Here is a 16857-nt window from a genome sequence, read left to right as displayed (position 1 = left end):
CTTTGGCCTTCAACTTAGGACACGACTTGATCAAGTGATCATTGGCTTTACAATAATGGCAACGCATCATCTTTTTGCCCTTATCACCAGAATTTCCATACGAAGTACTGCCAGCAGAAGCATTAGGAACAGAATTTTTGCCACTCGCAGCAGAACCATAAGAAGTGGCTGCATTACTGTTACCACCCTTTCTTTGAGAAGCAATAAAAGCTTGTTCAACTGCATGCTGCCTAGTCCTGTTTTTTCTAGAAAGTGACTCTTGCAACAGCAATGTGCATAATGCATCAAACTTGACAACTTCAGGATTTCCTTGGGTCATCAGTCTCCAAGTACTAGCAAAAGTCTGGTAGGAATCTGGTAAGGCATCAAGAATAGTCCGCACAAGGGAACTGTCTGAAATGACTTCACCTGCAGAAATAAACTGCTCATTGATATCCTTGACACTAGCAAGGAAAGTGTCCATATCATCTTCCTCATGCATAATCTTCGACTCTAGCTCTTTACGCAACAAAGCAATTTTAGCCTCATTGCGGCTTGCATAAAGACCTGCTAAAATATCCCAAGCCTGTTTTGCAGATTTTGTTGAACGGATGTGAGGAACAATGGTGCGCTTCACAGACAACGCAATCAATGCATGAGCCTGCGCATCCTTAACATCCCAACGAGCTTGTTCTGCCGTAGGCAAAACAACTCTAACAGCTGCAATCCTTGCAGCAAGACTTGCAACATCCTCAACATCGCCTACATCATCAGAACCAGGACGTACATCAATGCCCTGCACAATGTTCCAGACACCCTTTGACTCAAGAACATGTTGCATCATATAAGCCCACATAGGGTAGTTGTCCCCATCCAACGTGTCCTCAGCAGTAAACATCTTGAACACATCTGTGTTGTTGTTGTCAGCCATGGTAAATGCTGCACCTGATGTGAAAACTGCCCGAAAATTGGAGAAACAGAGCGGGAACAACCTGTGCTATATAGCACAAACCGTAGAAGACTATAAGGCACCTGTAATGCAGGAAACAGCACTGACAGAAATTCTGCACAAAATGACGAAATAGCCTGTGCAGTACTGCCTGTAGTGGAAATGGAGGCCGAAATGAGCCCAAATCAAAATTCTGAGCAGACCAAGCTCTTCGAGCTTGCCCAAAATTTTTGTCGACCTGCGAACGCTCGCCAAAGCTCACTGAAATCAGAGAAAGTGAGCAGGCGTGTGCTGGAGTAGCTGGCGACTAAGCCCGGGAGGACGTGACCTGCTCTGATACCAATTGTTGGAATTAGGGTTGCAGAGAAACACACACAGCTTGGAGAAGATGAAGGAAGCTCAAGGCACACAATAGAGAGTGTGTTACTTAGTGTGCAATGGAAAGATAGATATCCCTAGAGTGATGGGCGTATATACAATGCACGGGGGAAAAAACCTCCTAAAGAGGGGAAAAATGCCCCGGCGGTCCTAGTGTGTTCACACACATCACTACCACATGTATATGGTAACAATTTCCACAAGGTTTCACAAAGGCTCAAAAGATGAGGCTCATAAAGAAGGTAAGTGTTTATCTCTTCCTAGAAGGTTCCCTCTATTAAAGAGGGAAGGATCAAGTTTTCATAAGAGTACCAACTATCAAGGAAATTCTAGCCATATTCTAAAAGGTTTTCATGAAGAAGCATGTGGTGGTCATTTTGCCCAAGAGTTAACTGTGAAGAAGATTTTGCTTGCGGGGTATGTTTGGACAAGCTTGGATGTGGATGTTCAGGATTGATGTAAAAGCTGTCACAACTGTCAGCAGGTAAATAGAAATAGAAGATTTGTACATGGTCCAAGGCAGATTGTGCTTGCAAATGGACCCTTTGAAAAGTGGGGCATTGATGCTATAGGTCCTTTGCCTAGAACAACAAATGTTAAACTTTACATTATAGTGGCTGTAGATTACATGACTAGGTGGGTAGAGGCTGAAAGTGTGGCAAGGGTAAATAGAAAAATAGTGAGCAGGTTTGTCTACACTAATATTTGTTGCAGATTTGGCACACCTTTGGAGATTGTTTCTGATAATGGTCCAAGGTTCAGTAAGGGTTTACTCATGGAAGTTTGTGAAGAACATCACATTCTACATCGTCATAGCACACCCTACTACCCACAATTAAATGATTTGGTGGAGAAGGCTAATAGTGTCATTGCAGACATCATTAGAAAGATGGTGAAAAACAAGACAAAGTTGTGGGGTGACTTCTTGGATGGTGCCTTGTGGACGTATTGAACCACATTTAGGGAAGCCACAAAGGTCACACCATTTTACCTGGTCTAGGGTCAAGAGGCTTTGCAGCCTATCAAGCTCAACATTCCAACAATGCGGCTCCACAGCAGAGGGGCAGGGGGATATCAAGATGCGTGGGTAGATTGCCTTCTTACATTAGTAGAGCTTGAGTGGAAGAGAGAAGCATCTTATGAGTGCTACAAGAGGAAAGCTACATAAGCAAAAGAGAAGCTCGACAAGAAATTGAAGGATAAAGGCATCAAGGAAAGAGATATTGTGCTAAGGTATGACAATCGACTTAATAATCATTTTGATACCAAGTTTGAGACTAGATGGCAGGGACTATACATTGTTAAGAAGCATGAAGGGTGAGGTGAATAAGAATGGCTTTATAATTCTAGAATTGAGTGCGTAGTTGATGAAGGGGAGAGCATGGATCTAAAGATAGAGGATCTTCCAGTGCTACATTTGTGCTCTATGATAGATGATGGAGATTCTCAGGTCATGTCCAAGCTTTCTAGTGAGGTATGTGTGTGGTGATTGAAAGGTATGGTGGTTGAAGCAATTGTTCCCTTGAGGAGGACCTCACTTCATATGGATGGAGGGGAGGGTTTGATATATATATTGATAATGAGAATGGTGGTGTGCTTGGTGATGCTAGGTTGGAAGTGGGCAATTTTTCAATGAATGCTTGCTCGAGTGGGAGAGGTCACGTGAGAATGAAAGTGGAGGTGTGGAGAGGAGAAACAAGAGGAACTTCAAGGCCAGGTTAAGTGGCCGGTCAAAGAAGCAGGTAAAGGCCGGACAAAGTGAGTAGGTGGACGATCACGGTCAAAGTGAGCTAAGGGGCAGTTTCCAAAGGTGGGAGAGTAGGAGGGAAGACAAGAAAATGAACAACAAAGAAATGAAAATGCTAGGGGCACTAACAATGTTGCTAGTTCACCTTCATCTCAAGCAAAGCAAGGAGAGAGCAAAGGAAAGAAAAGGCGGACTCCTCCCTTCAAATTGCCAAACTAAGATGCCAGATGGACCAATCACAGGCCAATTTTCAGTCATTTTTAATGCTTTTTAGCTGGGAGGCTTTTTTGGTAGGCCCTTGAGCCATTGAGTCTGATAAGAGCCAAGAGTGAGTGTGCGAGTTTTTGGGTGGGTTTCTTTGTGTAGAGAAGTGTGCCCGCAAAACTAAAAGTGTGAGTTTTTTTGCCCGGCAACCATGTGGGTGCGTCGTTTGTTGGAGTCAAGTTGTATATGGTGTTTATGAGCATGGTGAAGCTTCCATGGTATTTCTCGAGTGTCGTCTCTCTCTTGCCCCCCTTCTCTACTTGTTTTGCTTGTGTACGGTGCCGGTGTGGATGTGTGTGCCCCCATAGCCTCTTTTTGTGTGTATAATGGAAGTGAGAGAATGGTTTTGTGCACGAGAGCGGTGTGGGGCTTGAAGGGAGCTATGAAATGCGTGTGGGCAGCTGTGATGAGCACTTTTGTGCATCGATGTGTGAGCAGGCAATGGTCTTCTAGTGCAAAGTGAGTCTTTTGAAGGTTTTTTTGAGAGGATAGGGGTGATGTGGATCTAAGCTATAGAGAGGCCTGGTGTTGTGTGTTGGGTGTGTTCCCCCATTCTCCCTCTCCATTAAAAAAATCACAGATAAAGGGTTTTAGAAAGATGCCTTCAATACACGCGATATTGCAGTATTACACACCAAGATCAAGATATATATCATAGAGTTCGTGTGATAGTACATTTGATGGTAAATGTAATGTAGGAGTACAATGCATCTCTTGAAATGTAGACGTAGTTTAGAGACAATGAAATCTCAACACATTTGATTGGGGAACTGCACCAAATTTCAACACGCCATACCTCCTTGATCTGGTCTCCATTTCACGTGACGTCACTTTTTGCTAACTCCACCCCATGCATACATAATTGCAAAACCCTAAAAAACTCCCAAATGGAACACTCTCCAAAGCAATCAAAGTGGCCTAGAAGAGGCCCCTAGCAAATTTTCAAACACGTGTATCTCTGTAACCGGGACTCTGATTGTAGATCTGTAAAGACCAACATGCTCCACATCTCAAGCACTACACATCTACCCATTGAAACCAGCTCCAACCACCTGTCATCATCTACCCTAATTGTCTTAGATTTGATATTCTATGCAATCCATTTTGGATTTTTTCCGGCCTAGAAAACCTTATCAAACATACATCTCCACTTCCACATGCCTGCACAGAATCTTTGTACCCGCTTTAGTCCTTTGACATGCATCTTCTAGCCCATCCATACCTATCTGTGTCATTTTCTATGGTTGACACACTTTAATTGCACCAACGTATTGTGATTCCGTCAACTACACAAGGTTTCGGACACTAAGGAGAACTTAGTAAGCAAGTCCAAAATTTGAGATAACAACTTGCAACTAGTATGCTAGAGAAAATTGTGTTTTACCACGCGGTCGGATGGTGAGTTTGATGACCCAAATTTGTTACGTACAACCTAAGGAAGTTGTCTATTGAGTTTGGAGTCATTTGAAGTTGATTTTATAGTCGATTTGCATGTGGATGTGTGAAAGAATTAGAGGAAGGAATCCGGGAAATCCGATAGATAGAACGTGCAAAGGTCAAAATGGAGTGTACTGTGTTTAGACAAGAGATTGAAAACCTCTTGGCAGGCCTCCATGCCCTAGTTGAGTCACTTGCTCCCCAAAATTGACATTTTAGTCTTGGTTCTATCTCTTTCTGAGATGTGATAGGTGTTGTGTGATGGGTCTTGAGACATTGATGTTGTTGTCGGGAAACGAGTACCTAGACTAGTGTGAACACAAATATTGAGTCTGATGGAGTTACCTTAGGTAGATTAGTAGATAAGATAGGTTAGAAAAGGAGACCACGGTTTCCTTAGTCTTTGTTTTGTTTGATTGTGGTGAGTTTCTCACTACAAGAGAGTTAGTTAGTTAGGGTAAGTGTTTTTGATAGGTTTGGAGCTTAGTGAAAGATTCCATTGACTGATAGATTGGTAAAGCTTGCAACAAGCTAGAAAAATGCAAGAAAAGAAATAAAAAAAATAGATTTTAGTTAGGGAATTGTTTGTTGAGCATCTTGAGCCTATTCTTAGTTTACTTCTTTTGTTTTAGGAGTAGGGTAAGTAGACAAGTTCGACAAGTTCTCTCATCATTTTGGATCTGCATGTCACTGAAAATATCTTTTATCAAAAGTATTAGAATGTCAAGGGAGGATAGTGCACCTATGAAAGTTGGGGATTTAGGGCATGAAATGTATGGACAAGAGTGTGTGAATGTATAGCCACAATTAGAGTTCTAAGAGAGTTAGTCATCAGCTTCTATGAGATAAAATTGCAATTTTCTCTTACAAATTAGAATTGAAGGAAAATTTGCTTGATATTTGACAAGTGTGTTTAACTTGCTTGCTTGAGCACATGAATGAAGTTCTGATGCAAGTTGATTTACAAAAGGTGAGAAGGATTCAGTTAGGAGGGTGTCAAGAGGACTAATCACTTGTTGACTTCCACCTACAACCCTAAACAAGCTACATGATGGTAGACTAATAAAGAGTTATAAAGACTATACATCTGGAAAAAAGATCAAAAAGTGCATTTTGGGGTAACTCCTAGAGAAAATCGTATTTCCCCCCCTTTTTCTAGCTTTGGAGATTATAAGTATACAAGGTTGAGATCATGCAATCACCTTGATCTAAGAAGGCCATCCACCATCAAGTCCAAAGGGAATTTTGGCATCAAAATTGAGTGTAGAGCCAAAGATTGGCGTTTAGACCAAAGAAATTGTTTAAATTGTGTTTGTGGTCATATCAATTGTTCAATTGGGGTGAAAATTGGCAAATGTACTCTAGAGAAGGGTATAACATTTTGGAATTAACCAACATTTGAAAAAGTGATCAAAAGCAAGATTGAGAGACAAAATTGCAATATTCTTGAGCTTCTTGAAATGAATTTTTGGCTAAGTGTTGTACCAAGGGTCTATCTTAGGGTGAGAATCACATCCATTGTGCTGGAAGTGCAATTGGGCATTTTGCAGTCACATTAGGGAAAATTCACAATTTTCTCATGGATTTTAGCTATCTCAATCATTTTGAAACAACACTTACATCATAGGAAGACTACAAGGTAAGGAACACACCCATAGAGTCAATCTAATATTGGGTTTTTGTGCATGAGATTAGGCCAATCTCTACCAGGGAAGAAGATCAAAATTGGGTTAAGTGAATCTTGAGACCATCAAAAGACTCCTGAGACCTTAGAAAAGTCTAAACCTTACGATTGTTGAAAGATTGAGTTTTTAGGAGTGTGTGGTATGCCTCTAAGGGAGTTGAAGTAAAAAATATCTCAAAAGGCCTCTAGGTAGGAGAAAATCACGATTTTCTTCCACAGAATGCAAGAAGCAAAGTTTTCTTTGGCAAATTTTTGTTCCACCCACCGTCTTTAAATTGATAAAATTGTGCATGAAGTCATGTATTTTGCTAAAATTGTGTATACATCAGTTGTGCGAGCTTCAAATAACTCCATAAGTGCTCTAGTTTTTGTTGAACCTTGTACAAGCAAGAAGATTTGTCATAATAACTAATATCTAATTCTTCTAAATGATTTTCTCATGTTAAACTGTTCATTTAATATGGGGAAGTACCAGGGGAGAAAAAGCTAGAATATTGGTAAGGCTAGAAGATTGGTCACAGTAGGGATCCAAAGGAGGGAAAATAGGGATCCAAAGAGGGACCATCCGCAACAGAGCAATGTGCATCAATGGGCTTCAAAGACCCTAAGGTTCAGCCCATTAAGACTTCCAAAAAGCTTAGGTATTAAAATTCAAATGTAATGTTCAATGGTCAATCCTTAGAGAAATTCGATGCTTTGGGAAGACCGGAGAGGGCGAGCCCTAAAGGTAGGGGAAGAGAGAGAAGAAGTGAAATAACACACACACACACACACACACACACACACACACACACACACACACACACACAAAATCAAGGCCTCCTTTAACACAAAGGGAATATTAGACACATGTCAGCTTCCTAGTCCAGTTGCCCCATTCAAATCCTATTGGATGGCCATAGAGGTGGACCAATCAAAATTAGGCTAGAGTAAATTTAGCCTAATTAATTTAAAAACACTTGATAAAAGAACCAATGAAAATTAAGTCTCCTAGAAGATTATTGGACAGCCTGTTAAGGGGTCCAATGAGAATTAAGCAGCCCAATGGCTTGCTTAATTCCTATTGGCTAGAGGGCAAAAAGGTCTAATGGGGATTTAAATGCACTATTTGAATTACCTAAACTCTCACTAAAGGGGAAAGAGGGGCACTTGTCACAAGGCTCTCCATTTGACCTCTAATTTCCTATTGGCGAAGCTTGGCATGAGCCAATGAGGGGCCATGAGGAGGAAATAGCAAGAGGGGTCGACCAAGAGTGACAGGGGGCTGATTTTGCAAGGCATTATGGCACACACACTCACACAAGCACACACATTCATGCAAACTCATGTGTGAAGTAAAGAAGACTATCTCCTTCTCAAGCTTTAATGGTAAGCTCATCATCTACTCCAAGCTTGTGAGAAGGGAGGCCTACACCAACAACTCTTGGATTTTTGATGCAAATCCAACCAAGAGCAAGCTCCAAAGCATGGTCATCTCCTCTACCATGCTAATTACTAAGATATGTTAAGCTATTAAGAGTGATTATGTGAGGAGAAATACTTCTTTCTTGTAAGAATACTTCTTCTTCCTCTAGATCTACTGTCATACCCCGCTAACTCTCACCATTTTCAAAGGTGTGTGAGGTCTTGGGTCTGAGACTGTGAGGGAATTGATGTTGTGTTTTTCAAGTGTAAGCTTGGTGCTTGAAGCTTCTATCTTCATTGCACCAGCATCTTATTGAAGAAACACAAAGTATTGTATTGAAAAATGTCTCCCTTGATGGGGGAAACCTATAATACAAAGCCTTTTGGAGGGGGGACCCATGTACATCCGGTCCTCAACTATTGTCACTCAATAGCTTAATTTTCTCTCTCTTTTTGAAGTATTGTTCATGCCTAATTCTAATGAGGTGTTATGATTTTGTTTCTTTGTCTCCAACCAAGCACTCTTGCTATGCTCATTAGGAATCTATTCTTAATGAAATGCTCACTATGTCTATGTTAAGTCCCGCTACACATAATTTACTCCCCCATTAAATGTTACACTGGTATCAAAGCACAAGGTTTCTCGTTTCTTGCTCAAGAAGAGAGGTCCTCAAGCTGACTATAAATGGTTGGTATTATTAATTGCATTTGAGTAAGTAGAATAGGGATTTTTTAGCCTTGCAGTGCGCCTACTACATGTAGATAAGGGGGCAACACCGTCGAGAGCTATGGTATTAATAGTGGAGTCCTACGAGGCTTGCCTACAACTTAACCACTATTGAGCTATTAGAAGCTTGATAGGAGCCGGTGCTGTTTTGGTGGTGAAAGAACCTCTCTTCTATTCCTTGCAATTAATGATATTCAAGCCACGGGTACAGGAGCTTGAGTACTTTTCTAAAGGGTCAAGAGGAGTAGCAACTAGGGCTTGAAGTGCCAAAGTACACTTAAAAATTTTACACATAAAATTTGTTAGAATGACTGATAATAGTAAAGAGAGTGAAATTAATGTTGATAGCTTTGATTTGCTAATGAAAGAGCAACTAATGATGCCCCTATGCTTGTAAACTATCTTGTTTCTAGGCTACAACAACCCATCCCTCCAAGGTGAAGTGGCTAGAGAAATTGCACACCCATCATGGTATTCTCCAAACTCCCCACCAAGAAGAGAGAGTACCTAGGAAGCCTCCTAGTGAGACTTCCAAAAGAGGACTCTCTCCTATAAGGGAAGAAGAAGAGGATCCATACGTAGGGCTCAAAAATCTACCACTTGATGATGCATCTCCTTCCCAAAGGAGAACTCAAGTTTCAATGGTAGAGCCCCCATCGAAAGAACAAGAAAGAAGTGAGTCTCCTGCCACCTTGACGGAGATGGCTCCACAAAGATGGTAGGAAAAATGCTTTCCAACACCCCGTAAATGGAGAAGGCCATCACATACTTCTCCACACCATAATTCAAAGAGAGACGAGAGAAAACAAGAGAAGAAAAAGGCAAGAAAGAGGTCACCCTCTTCTCCATCTTCTTCATCCTCTTCCTTTTCTAAAGAAAGTGATGGTGCCGACAAAGAGGAACAAGGGAAGAAAAAGGCAAGAAGGAGGTCACCCTCTTCTCCATCCTCCTCATATTCTTCCTCTTCTAAAGAAAGTGATGGTGCAGCTCATGAACCACTTAAAAGAAGAGGCCATAGGAAATCCTATGTAATCTAGAATAGGTTGTCTAAGCTCAGAAAGCTCAAAGAGGGAGGAAAGAACATCTCTTTCCTTACCTACAATGGCACCTTTGGTGCTACGGACAAAGTCTTGGCCTTTATACAACAATCCGATGCGGCGTTTGGAGATGAGAGCTTCACGGAGTCCTCTAAGCTACGTCATGTAGCTATGCATTTTCAAAAGTCCTCCAGGCAATGGTGGTCTAGCCTACGAGCAAACGGTGAAGCTCTATGAACATGGAAAGCTTTAAGAGCTTCCATCATGAAGGAGTTTTTGGCTAATAATGCCAAAGACAAAGTATTCTCACTGAATGGCGAAGCTTGAAGCTCTTTCCCTATGAATCTATTCACAAATATGTAAAGTTTTGGGATTTACATCTCAAAGCCACTGTCTTCAAAAAGATGGATTTTAGAGAGCAAAAACAACAATTTTGTGCGGGTTTAACTGAGGATATGGTGGAGTATGTTCTCCCAAAGGCCACGCACCATATCTGCGGTCATACACCATACCATGGTGGCTTCACAAATCAACTTCCAACAAGGGGCTAAGAGAAATCTTAAGCCCATGGAAAACAAGAACCGCAACAAGCCTAAGGGGAAGGACAATGTCCAAAAGTCTCCTAAGGGCAGCTCTAATAACAAAAAAGCTAAGGAGAAGGGAGTTTACAAGGGCAAAAATAAACTCTCTCCAGAAGAGCTTGAGCGTTATTGTGAGGATAACCGTTGTTTTAAATGCGGGGAGCAAGGCCATGCCTACTGTGCATGCCCCCAAAAGAACACACGCAATGAGCCTCCTAGAGCCTCCATAGTTGAAGTTCAAGAAGAGGACGCTCATCTCGCAAAGGATCTCTACTATGTTATGTCTGGGGAAAGGTAAGAGAACACGATGCATTTATTCTCTTCGATCCTGGCTCTACTCACAACTTCATCTCCATGGAGTTGGCCACCAAGCTAGGTATCCAAGCATATGGAATGGGAGATGAAGTGAACATGGAAGGAGTCTTCAAGGGATAGGAGGCCTCGGTTACTCCCTTGATTGCGAAGCTAAGGATCCATGTCCAAAGTTATGTAGATAAAGAGGAATTTTTCTTATCTCCTCTTAAGCATGAAGATTTTATTTTAGGGGCACCATGGTTTTATCGCATGGCTATCGACATCAAGTTTCTTGAAATGTGTATTTACTTTACGTACAGGGAGAAGACTATGTATATAGATGCTAATGAGTCAGATCACACTATACCCCTTATACATAAAGAAGCTTTTGATAAGTCAATAAAGAGCTCTATTTCTGCATATATGATATTTGTAAAAGACTCTCAAAATGAACCTAATGATTTGTCAATAAAAATGAAGGGAATAAAAAAGAACTAAAGTTGTTTAACTTTCTTAGTGGATTCCAAGATGTTTTTATTGATGACATCCTAGTGAGCTACCTCCAAAACGAGGGGATGTCGACCATGCAATTGTTCTTCGAAGAAGTTCTCCACATAATAAACCTCCTTATAGAGTTTCTCAAGCTCAACATGAGGAGATTATGTGTCAAGTGATGGAGCTAGTTGAGAAAGGCATGGTTAGGCCTAGCTCATCTCCATTTCGTTCACCCGTGTTATTAGTGCAAAAGAAATATGGCACATATCGTATGTGTGTCGACTATAGAGCACTAAATAGAATCACTATCAAGAATAGGTTTCCCGTTCCACGGGTAGAAGACCTATTTGATAAGCTACAAGGGTCAACCTACTTCAGTAGGATTGACCTAAAAAGTGGCTACCATCAAATAAGGATAGTTGATCAAGACATTGTAAAGACCGCATTTTGCACTACGTTTGGTATTTACGAGTACATTTTCATGCCTTTTGGCTTGACCAATGCACCAGATACCTTCAACCAAATGATGGAGAAGCTATTCAGGCCTCACTGCAGCTTCACTGGTTGATGATATTATCATCTACCCCAACTCTTTGGACGAACACAAGCGACATCTCCAGGTCATTTTTCAAGTTCTAAGAGAGAATAGGCTTTTCATAAATCGAAAGAAAAGTGAATTTTTCTTGCAAGAAATTTAGTATTTAGGTCACATTATCTCTCAAGATGGTATCCAAATGAATCCATCAAAGTTGGAGGTAATAAAAGGATGGCCTATTCCAAGGAATTTGCATGAACTCACAAGCTTTATAGGTATGTGTGCATACTGTAGACGCTTTATAGAAAAATTTTCACTAATAGCAGGACCATTGCATGACCTAACTAAAAAGATTGTTAAGTTTACATGGTCTACAAAAGAGAACAATGCTTTTGCAAAGCTCAAGGAGAAGCTCATCTCTCAACTTGTGCTTACACTGCCGAACCTCTCAAAGCCATTTGAGGTCCAATGCGACGCTTGTGGTAATTGCCTTGGAGATGTTTTGTTCCAAGAAGGGCACGCATAGCCTATGAGAGTCGAAGGCTCGATCTTGTTGAGCAAGCTCTAGGCATATATGAAAAGGAACTCCTCACAGTTCTACATGCCTTAGACACGTGGAAGCACAATTTATTGGGGACTCCTTTCATTCTACGAATGGATCACCAAAGCCTTAAGTACTTTATGATGCAGAACAAGCTCTCCAACAAACAAATGACGTGGGCACTTTTCCTCCTACAATTTCACTTTCATATTGCTCACGTTATTGGCAAGCATAATCTTGTAGCCGATGCACTCTCAAGACGACCGAGAGTGAATGCGGTATCAATAGCTACTCATAATGATCTATATATTATGATAGATAAGTATGCTAATGATCCCGATTTCAAAGATGTGATTTTGGCCCTTGCACTAGGGAAGAAAGAGGAACCATTTACCCTACAAGATGGTTATCTTTTCTATGGCAATAGGCTATGCATTACTAGCTCACTATGTGAGAAAGTGATGTATGAATCTTATGCTCCTCCTTATGAGGGGCATAGAGGGATTCAAGCTACCCTAAGAGGGATAGAAACCTACTTCTATTGGCCTACCATGAAAGCGAACATACAAGAGTATGTCTCAAAATGCGTGGTTTGCCAAAAGATGAAGTTTGATAGGGGGAAACAACCCTAGGGGAGAGCACAGCCATGGATTTCATCTTTGGATTGCCCAAGTCTATGCATGGGAATACAAGAATATGGACGATATGTTCAACAAACAAGCTCATTTCATACCTGTCAAAAAGACTATCAAAGCCCATCAAATGACAACCCTCTTCATATCACAAATCTTCAAGTACCATGGCTTGCCAATGTCCATAGTGTTGGATAGAGATCCTAGAATGACCACTTATTTTTGGAAGGGTCTCTTTGAGAATTTAGGGACAAGGCTAAACTTCTCTTCGGCCTATCATCCACAAACTGATGGCCAAAGTGAAATAGCTAACCTAACAATTCTTGATCTACTAAAAGCCTATGTAACGGAAGTAGATCAAAGGTCCCAATGGGAGAAGTACTTACCGTTGGTGGAGTATGCCTACAATAACACTGTACATACATCCATGGGAAAATAACCTTTCAAGTTAATTGAGGAAAGATCCAAAAGTCCCCTGCTACTTAAGGTACATGGGAAGATCTTTGTTGCAGATGAGTATAGCCGAGACCTACAAGAATCTTTCCAAAATATTAAGGATGCTATCTCTATCTCACAACAAAGGCAAAAGGCTGCTGCGAATAAGAATAGAAGACCTCAAACCTTTAAAGAAAATGATTGGGTCTTGCTTAAATTTTCCAAGGCTCAATTAAGGCACACAAAGGGCAAGAATCATACGGGACACCAAAAGTACTATGCTAAGCTAGCAGAAAGGTACTATGGTCCCTTCGAGATTCTTAGGCCTATCAATGAGATGGCCATCAACTCACGTTGCCCAACCATTGGCTCATACACAATGCTTTTCATGTGAGCCTCTTGAAGTCTTACAATTTGAGCCATCCCATGAAGAAACCATTGAAGACCCACCGGAGATCGAGGACCAAGAAGAGGTGCTGCAGCCCGAGTCCATTCTCTGACATGAAGACAAGGTATTGAGAGGCGGTAAGATTATCCGATGATATCTTATTAAGTTTAAGAACTATCCTTTTGAAGATGCTAGATGGATGCAAGTCATACAGTTAAAGGAAAATCTAAACCTTGCTTCCCTAGAGTAAGCAAATGTAAAAATGTTTAAATGAACAAAGTTTTTGTCTTATAAGACTCTTTTTTTTAAAAATTGTGCACAAACGTTAAGAAGTATGCATGCTTAGGATCAAGTTTGCGGAGACGACGTCTCCCAAACACCAAGTAGAGCTTGTCACTCTACTATGGAAGATTGGTAGGACTAATTCGTAGACATGCTTGTGGTAGCTTAGGCTCTCAAGCACCAAATGGATTAGTCATCCATTCTGGAACGGTGTTGTAAGGTAAAATAGGATCCTCTACCCGCTAGAAAAAGGACTAATGACTAGGATTTATCATCTCTATCTCATAGTCAAGGACGACTATGATTTCAAGAGAGAGGTTGTCGTAATAATCAATATCTAATTCTCCTAAATGATTTTCTCATGTTAAACTGATCATTTAATATGGGGAAGTGCCAGGGGAGCAAAAGCTAGAATATTGGTTAAGCTAGCAGACCGGCCACAGTAGGGATCCAAAGGAGGGAAAATAGGGATCCAAAGGGGGGGCCATCTGCAAAAGAGCCATGTGCAACAATGGGCTTAAAAGACCCTAAGGTTCAGCCCATTAAGACTTCCAAAATGCTAAGGTTCCAAAATTCAAAGGTTGTGTCCAAAGGTCAAGCATGGGGGGAATTGGATGCTTTGGGTGTGTCCCAAAAGTCTTTATCAATCCCTACATAGGCGGGGGCGAGCCTTGGGAGTAGGGGATGAGAGAGAAACTCACACACACACACACACACACACACACACACACAAGCTCCCTTTACACAAAGGGAATGAGGGACACATGTCAGCTCCCTAGCCCAGATGCCCACAAGGTGTACCCAATTCCTATTGGATGGCCTTGGAGGTGGACCAATGAGAATTAGGCTAGAGTAAATCTAGTTTAATTAATTTAAAAACACTTAATAAAAGAACCAATGAGAATTAATCTCTCTAGAAAACTATTGGATAGTCTCCCAAGGGGTCCAATGAGCATTCAACAGCCCAATTGCTTGCTTGATTCCTATTGGCCAGGAGGCAAAGGGGTCCAATGAGAGTTTAGTTGCATTTATTAATTACATAAAGCTCTCACAAAAGGGGAAAGGGGGACACATGTCAGAAGGCTATCACTTATACTGCTTAATTATCATTGGCTAGCCCTAGGGAGGTCCAATGAGACTGTAGCATGAGCAAATAGCAAGAGGGGTCGACCAAGAGAGAGAGGGGGCTGATTTTTGCAAGGCATTATCACACACACACACTCACACAATCTCATGTGTGAAGTAAAGAAGACTCTCTCTCCTTCTCAAGCTTTAATAGAAAGCTTACCACCTACTCCAAGCTTGTGAGAAGGGAGGCCTACACCAACAACTCTTGGCTTTGTGATGCAAATCCAACCAAGAGCCAAGCTTCAATGCATGATCATCTCCTCTACCATGCTAATTACTAAGCTAAGCTATGCTAATATGAGTGATTATGTGAGGAGATGTACATCTTTCTCGTAAGAATACTCCTTCTTCCTCTCAATCTACTCTCATACCCCGCTAGCTCTCACCATCTTCAAAGGTGTGTGAGGTCTTGGGTCTAAGACCGGAGAGAATTGATGTTGTGTTTGATAAGTGTTTTGCTTAGTGCATGAAGCTTTCATCTTCATTGCACTAGCTAGTGTTGAAGGAACACAAAGAATTGTATTGTACAATGTCTCTCTTGATGGGAGAAACCATAATACAAAGCCTTTTGGAGGGGGGACCGGCTCCATGTAAATTCGTTCCTCAACTGTTGTCAATAGCTTAATTTCTCTCTCTTTTCAAAGTATTGTTCATGCTATCTAACTAGATGTTATGCTCTTTGTTGCTCTCTCCACCCAAGCACTCTTGTAAGTCTCATTAGGAATCTATTCTAATGAAATGCCCACTATGTTCATGCTAATTTTCGCTACACACAAGTTTTTAGGCCATTAAATGTTACAGAGGTAATGTCATAATAAATAATATCTAATTCTCCTAAATGATTTTCTCATGTTAAACTGTTCATTTAATATGGGGAAGTACCAGGGGAGAAAAAGCTAGAATATTGGTCATAGTAGGGATCCAAAGGAGGGACATAAGGATCCAAAGAGGGACCATCTGCAAAAGAGCAATGTGATTCAATGGGCTTCAAAGATCCTAAGGTTCAGCCCATTAATACTTCCAAAAAGCTTAGGTTCCAAAATTCAAATGAAATGTTCAATGGTCAATCCTTAGAGAAATTGGATACTTTGGGAAGACCACAAAGTCTTCCCACATCCGTAGATGGCAGGGGGCGAGCCCTAAAGGTAGGGGAAGAGAGAGAAGAGGTGAGAGAACACACACACACACACACACACACACACACACACACACACACACACACACACACACACACACACACACACACACACACACACTCAAGGATTCCCTTTACACAAGGGACATATTAGAGACATGTCAGGTTCCTAGCCCGTTCCTAGCCCAGTTGCCCCCAATTCCCATTCAAATCCTATTGGATGGCCATAAAGGTGGACCAATAAGAATTAGGCTAGAGTAAATTTAGTCTAATTAATTTAAAAACACTTGATAAAAGAACCAATGAAATTGGACATCCTGCCAAGGGGTCCAATGAGAATTAAGCAGCCCAATGGCTTGCTTAATTCCTATTGGCCAGAGGGAAAAAAGGTCTAATGGGGATTTAAATGCAATATTTGAATTATCTAAACTTTCACTAAAGGGGAAAGAGGGACACTTGTCACAAGGCTCTCCATTTGACCTTTAATTTCCTATTGGCTAAGCTTGGCATGAGCCAATGAGGGGCTAGGAGGAGGAAATAGCAAGAGGGGTCGACCACAAGAGTGAGAGGAGGCTGATTTTGCAGGGCATTATGGCACACACACTCACACAAACTCATGTGTGAAGTAAAGAAGACTCTCTCCTTCTCAAGCTTTAATGGAAATCTCATCATCTACTGGCAAGCTTGTGAGAAGGAAGGCCTACACCAACAACTCTTGGCTTTGTGATGCAAATCCAACCAAGAGCCAAGCTCCAATGCATACTCTCATCTCCTCTACCATGCTAATTACTAAGCTATTAAGAGT

The 16857-nt window shown here is 41.3% G+C and overlaps 1 protein-coding gene across 1 annotated transcript in view; it reads left to right on the top strand.

Annotated features, from left to right (window-relative positions):
* LOC147423241 (uncharacterized) overlaps positions 1-16857 on the top strand; it is a 107472-nt gene that overhangs the window by 64602 nt on the left and 26013 nt on the right. Inside the window, exons 16-17 of the mRNA XM_086501464.1 lie at positions 2657-2780; positions 2917-3048. Coding sequence (XP_086357590.1) covers positions 2657-2780; positions 2917-3048 — 256 coding nt within the window. The remainder of the gene's footprint in view (positions 1-2656; positions 2781-2916; positions 3049-16857) is intronic.

This window comes from Adiantum capillus-veneris, chromosome 26 (assembly GCF_014529385.1).
Source record: "Adiantum capillus-veneris isolate H3 chromosome 26, ASM1452938v2, whole genome shotgun sequence".
NCBI classification, from domain to species: domain Eukaryota; kingdom Viridiplantae; phylum Streptophyta; class Polypodiopsida; order Polypodiales; family Pteridaceae; genus Adiantum; species Adiantum capillus-veneris.
This window is presented reverse-complemented; position numbering and strand designations above follow the sequence as displayed.